Genomic DNA, 6545 nt, shown 5'->3' on the forward strand with positions numbered 1-6545 from the left:
GTGTCTCTGTTACATGCATCCAAACCTTAACCTTCACTAATATTAACACCTACTACGTCCCAGGGATTGTTGGCTTTTTCATCTCAGTATCCCCAGGGCCCAGCATAGAAGAAGAAACGTAGGCTTAGGGGTCAAAAAACTTGTTCAAGGTCACAGAACTAGTAAGTGGCCAGGACCTGCCATCACCGGAGGATTCACCCCACAGGTCTGTGATGGTTGCATAGAGAGCTATAGGACACTGGCTGTGGAATAGTCAAACTGAACTGGGTTTGAATCCCACTCTGACACGTGCTGTGTGACCTTAAACAATTGGCTTAATATTTCTGAACATAATCACATCTTTCTGGATGGTTATAAGGCTTAAATAAGACAGAGATGGCATCAGTAATGCACCTAACACATTGTGAATGCTAAATAAATGTTGGTCCCTGTCACAGCCAAATTGGGACAAGTCCCAGTGGCCACCCAAGGGAACTGGGACAAAAACGAAGGGAGACAAGGACCTGTGAGACAAAGGGAAGAAGAGACAAGGCTGGGGGTGAGGGTTTCTTACTCCTTTACTTCCACCCATCCTGGCCTGTGGTGAAGGACATCCATGAGAGTATTCATAAGAGTGGTCTTGAACCGGATTGACACTCTCTGCTCTCTGCAAGACATGACAATGGAACACTTGCTCAGAATCAACTATTTCCCTAGGACAGTCCAGGGATAGGAAAAAAGGGAAAGGAAGAAAGGTCAAGTTCCATACATGGAAATGCCAAAACATAGAATTACTGAATTTTAGAATTTAGCATCACAGCATGAAACAAAATAATCAAATTGAGAATGATAAGATCTTTGAATCATTGAAAAATAACAGCAATCACTGTCTTCAGTGCCTTTCATGGTCTGGTTGCTTTACATGTGCCATGGCTAATCCTTATACTAAATGATATGTTCTTGCAAATCCCCCTTTCTGTCACTCATCTGAGAAGATGGAATGGATATACTTTTCCCTCTTCCTCCTACCAGGACAACGAAAACCCCAGGACATTAGATATAAAACAAGTATAAGAAGACCCTGAAAGGTGGACAGAAGAAGGCAGATCGGCTAAGGACCTCAGGACCCATGGAACAGCATGTGGTGAATTCCCTGGGTTATCTTTTTGCCTCATAGATCCCAGATGTGGAGATGAAGAAGCTAGCAAGTCTGAAACACCAATGGGCACAGACAAAAAAAACCCTCCAACAAAAGCCTGCTCTCTCCAGCTGACAAAACCAGGAAAGGAACACTTAAGACAATAACTTCTCTACTCTGGCCAACCCCGGCAGAAACAAATCTGTGGCCCACCCTCACTTATGCTAGCAAAGGCTGAGTGGGGAATCTAGACTTCCCACCAGGTTGTAACAAGGTACCCAATATCCCCCAAGACCCCTGGCTAGGCTGGTGTCAGAGAAGGTCAAAGATGTAGCTGGGACTTTCATCCCTAGCAGGTGGTAGTGAGGTGCCCACCACTGCTGTGTCAGTGGAGATCATGTGCCTGGGCTTCCACCCCCACCTGGCAGTAAGGAGGCACCCCTCTTCCTTGGGCTGATGTCAACGGAGGCCTAGTGGAGAATCAGGACTTTCAATACCACCCAGTGGTAATGAGGCTGCACTTCCTGTGGTGTTCATGTGGGTCAGGTAGGGAGCAGTAGCAAGGAACTCCTAACCCTCCCGGCCAGGGTGGTATCAGCAGAGGCCTAGTGGAACCAGAACTCCCATTCCACCCAGCAGTAAGAAGGAACCCCCTTTACCCTCAAGTGTCAATGGAGGTCAAGTGGCGAACCTGGACTTCTACACTCTATGGTAGTAATGAGGTGGTACCATGCCCCCTTCCCTGGCCGGAGTGGCGTCAGAAAAAGTCACCTAAAAGAGGTTTAAACAAGATCCAGAGTTCTATGGCATAATACCCCAAATGTTCAGGTTTCAACTGAAAATCACTTGTCATACTAAGAATCAGGAAAATCTCAATGTGACTAAGAAAAATCAATAGATACCCAAGAGGGAAGAGATATGGGAACATATGTATATGTATAACTGATTCACTTTGTTATAAAGCAGAAACTAACACACCATTGTAAAGCAATTATACTCCAATAAAAATGTAAAAAAAAAAAATCAATAGTACCAATGCCAAAATGGCAGATGTGTTAGAATGATCTGACAAATATTTTAAAGCAGCCAACATAAAAATGTTTCAAAATGAGTAATTAAAAACACATTTGAAGAATATGTGAAGAACACTGGAAGAAAGCAAGGATGTCCACTCTTACAACTCTTATTCAACATAGCACTAGAAGTTCTAACCAGTGCAATAAGTCAATAAAAGGGACATAGATCAGAAAGGAAGAAAGAAAACTGTCCCTTTTTGCAGATGATTGTGTAAAAATTCCCACGGAATCTAAAAAACAATTCATGAACTAATAGGTGAGTACAGTGAGGTCACAGGATATAAAATGAACATACAAATCAGTTATATTTCTATATACTATCAATGGACACATGAACTCTGAAATTAAAAATACAATTTACAACTATTACTTTTAAAAAGAGGAATATTTAGGTGCAAAGCTAACAAAACTTGTGCAGGACTTATGTACTAAAAACTACAAAATGCTGATGCAAAAATTCAGAGAAGATCTAGATAAATTGAGAACACTACCGTGCTCATGGATTGGAAGACTCAGCAGAGTAGAGGTGTAATTCTTCCCAGATTGGTGTGCAGATTTAATGCAATTCCTGGGATCAAAATCTCAGTAAGATTTTTTTGTAGATATAGATAATTCTAAAATGTATGTGGAAAGGCAAAGATATTAGAACTAGAATATCTAAAACAATTTTGAAAAGAAGAATAAAGTGGGGTAAATCAGTCTAACCAATTTTAAAACATTATGTAGCTACAATAATCAAGACTGTGTGGTATTCACAGAGAAAGAGATACAAAGACCAAGAGAACAAACAAACAACCAACAACAAACAAAGAACCAAGAGATGGACCCGCACAAATATGCCCAACTGAATTTTAAAAAATTATTTATTTGGCTGTGCGTGGACCCTCGGTTGCAGCATGCGGGATCTAGTTCCCTGACCAGGGATCAAACCTGGGCCCCCTGCACTGGGAGCGTGGAGTCTTAACTGCTGGACCACCAGGGAAGTCCCTGCCCAACTGAATTTTGACAAATGAACAAAAGCAATTCAATGGAGGAAGAATAGCCTTTTCAATAAATGGTGCTGGAGAATTGGATATGCACATGCAAAAAATGAACCTAGGCTTAAACCTCATACTTTATATAAAGTATAAAGTACTTTATACTTTAACTCAAAATGGATCACAAACTTAAGTGTAAAATGTAAAATTATAAAACATAGAGGAAAATTTTGGGGATCTAAGAGCTAGGCAAGGAATTTTTAGATTTGACACTACGAGCATGGTCCATAAAAGGGAAAACTGATAAATTGGACACCTTCAAAATTAACAATTTCTGCTCTTTAAAAGACTCCGTTAAGTCAATGAAAAGGCAAGGTACAGCCTAGGAGAAAATATTTGCAACCACATATTTGACAAAGGACTACTATCTAGAATACATAAAGAATTCTCAAAACTCAACATTAAAAAGAAAATCCAATTAGAAAATGGGCAAAAGACATGAACAGATATTTCACCAAAGAGGATATACAGATGACAAATGAGCACGTGGAAAGATGTTCAACATCGCTTATCATTAGGGAAGTACAAATTTAAACCACAATGATATAGCAATACACAAGTATCAGAATGGCTAAAATAAAAAACCCTGACAACATCAACTGCTGGAAAGGACACAGAGAAACTGAATCACTCATACATTGCTGATGGGAATATAAAATGGTACAGCCACCTTGGAAAATAATTTGGCAGTTTCTTAAAAAACTAAGCATGCAACTACCATATAACCCAGCAATTGTACTCCTGGGCATTTACCCCAGTGAAATGAAAACTAACACACAAACCTGTACTTGAATGTTCATAACAGCTTTATTCATAATAGCCCCAGACTGGAAGAAAACCCAGATGTCTTTCAATAGGTAAGTGGTTAAACGCATGGTGGTATATCCGTTCCCTGGAATACTAGTCAGCAATAAAAAGGAATGAACTGTTTATACACTCAACAACCTGAATATATCTCTAGCGAAGCTGCTGAGTGAAAAAGGCCAGTCCCAAAAGGTTAGTATATAATGTGTGATTCCATTATAAAAAATCTTTGGGGCTTCCCTGGTGGCGCAGTGGTTGAGAGTCTGACTGCCGATGCAGGGGACACAGATTCGTGCCCCGGTCTGGGAAGATCCCACATGCCGCGGAGCGGCTGGGCCCGTGAGCCATGGCCACTGAGCCTGCACGTCCGGAGCCTGTGCTCTGCAACGGGAAAGGCCACAACAGTGACAGGCCTGCGTACCGCAAAAAAACAAAAAAACAAAACAAAACTCTTTGAAAGGACAAAATTATTGAAAAGAGAACAGAACAACAGTTGCTGGGGGTTAAAGATAGGGTACGTTGGGATGGGGAGGAAGAGGGGGAGGGAGGGGAAGTGGGTGTGGTTATAAAAGGCTCTATGAGGGATCCTTGTGGTGATGGAAATATTCCATATCTTGACTGTATCAATGTCGATATCCTAGTTGGATGCTGTGCTATAGTTTTACTCTGTTACCACTGGGGGGAACTGGGTAAAGGGCACATAAGATCTCTCTGTATTATTTCTTACAACTGCATATGAATCCACAATTAAAATATTCAATTTTAAAAATTAACAGGGTTTTTTTTTTTTTGGCTGCACATCTTGCAGGATCTTATTTCCCTGGGATTGAACCAGGCCCTTGGCAGTGAAAGTGCGGAGTCTTAACTGGACAGCCAGGGAATTCCCAACACATCTTTAGGTGTCTGGATAATGGCTACCTTTATCGAGGAATAATTAGAAGAGGGCATGCTGGTGATGTTCTGTTTCCTGATGTGGGTATATTAAGTTTATGAAAATTCATTGAGCTGTAAAATTATGATATACTCAACTTTCTGTATATATAACAGAACTCTATAACAAAATATACCACAAATAAAGTTAAAGGACTACCTATAGATTAAGGAAAAATATTTATGGTGCTTATAATCCATAAGAGATTTGGACCAAGTACATAAAGAACTACTACAAATCATTAAGAAAAAGACAAACTCAATAGAAAAATGTCTAGAAGCTATGAACAGGCAATTAATAGCATAGAAATTTAAATGACCAACAAGCATGTTAAAAGATACTCAACCTTACCAATAATTAAGAAATGCAAATTAAAATACCAAGGAGAGGACTTCCCCTTTTGGTTATGATGTAAAAGAATGTAAAAGACTTTCAATCCTATAGTAACAATGAGAAAAAAATGTACAAAACAAATATACTTGTCCATGGGGCTAGTGGAGAGCAATAGACAAAAGAAAACTTGATGAACTGATTCCAGAGAGAAACAAGGCCTTCATGGGGGGGGAGCAGAGAGATGCAGCCATTTCCAGATCTGGGCTGGCTGCCTGGCCAGGGGTGGGCAAGTGGAGGAACAAGCCAGCTGTGGAAGAGAGAGTTTGTGGCACCAGGAGAAATCAGCTGAGCTTACACATTATGCAGGATGGCAAAACAAATCAAAATCTGGAAAGGCCCATTCCAAAACCAAACCAAACCAAACCAGATTCTGTTAAATTTGCTTAAGAAAGGAACAGTAGAGAAAACAGTACAGCTGAGAGAAAACCCAGACTCCTGCATGTTTACGTGGTGTTTGCATTCCGGCAGCCCTGCCAGAGTTGAATTCAGAAATGAACAACAACAACAAAAATCAAACAAACAACAAAAAAACGGAACTGCAGTCCAATCTCCTCCCAGGTCAAATACTAACAAGCTCAAAATGGCAGTACAGGAGACTAAGCTTGGGGTGAACTCAGTGTAATTAAAGCTTTGGTCCAACCCATGTTCCCAGTGCATATAAAAGTTATGTTTACACTATACTGTAGACTATTAAGTGTGCAATAGCATTGTGTCTTTTTAAAAATGTACATCTTAATTAAAAAATACTTCATTGCTAAAAAAAGTTAACCATCATCTGAGCCTTCAGTGAGTTGTAGTAGTAACATCAAAGATTGCTGATCACAGATCATCATAACAAATATAATAATCATGAAACAGTTTGAAATATTGTGAGAATTACCAAAGCATGACACAGACACGAAGGGAGCAAATTTTGTTGGAAAAATGGCACCAATAGAATTTGTTGATGCAGGGTTGCCACAAACCTTCAATTTGTAAAAAACGTAATATCTGTAAACTGCAATAAAGCAAAACACAATAAAATGATGTATGCCTGTATACACACACACACACACACACACACACACATACATATGTGGGTGTGGGTGTGTGTAATTTTTTTTTTTTTTTTTGCGGTACGCGGGCCTCTAACTGTTGTGGCCTCTCCCGTTGCGGAGCACAGCCTCCGGACGCACAGGCCCAGCGGC

The 6545-nt window shown here is 40.3% G+C and overlaps 1 protein-coding gene across 1 annotated transcript in view; it reads right to left on the reverse strand.

Moving 5' to 3' along the window:
• Positions 1-609, reverse strand: part of TTLL9 (tubulin tyrosine ligase like 9) — a 41717-nt gene extending 41108 nt beyond the window's left edge. The window contains exon 1 of the mRNA XM_060078392.1: positions 554-609. Coding sequence (XP_059934375.1) covers positions 554-609 — 56 coding nt within the window. The remainder of the gene's footprint in view (positions 1-553) is intronic.
• Between the last annotated feature and the right edge of the window lie 5936 nt (positions 610-6545).

This window comes from Mesoplodon densirostris, chromosome 16, assembly GCF_025265405.1.
Source record: "Mesoplodon densirostris isolate mMesDen1 chromosome 16, mMesDen1 primary haplotype, whole genome shotgun sequence".
Taxonomy (NCBI): Eukaryota; Metazoa; Chordata; class Mammalia; order Artiodactyla; family Ziphiidae; genus Mesoplodon; species Mesoplodon densirostris.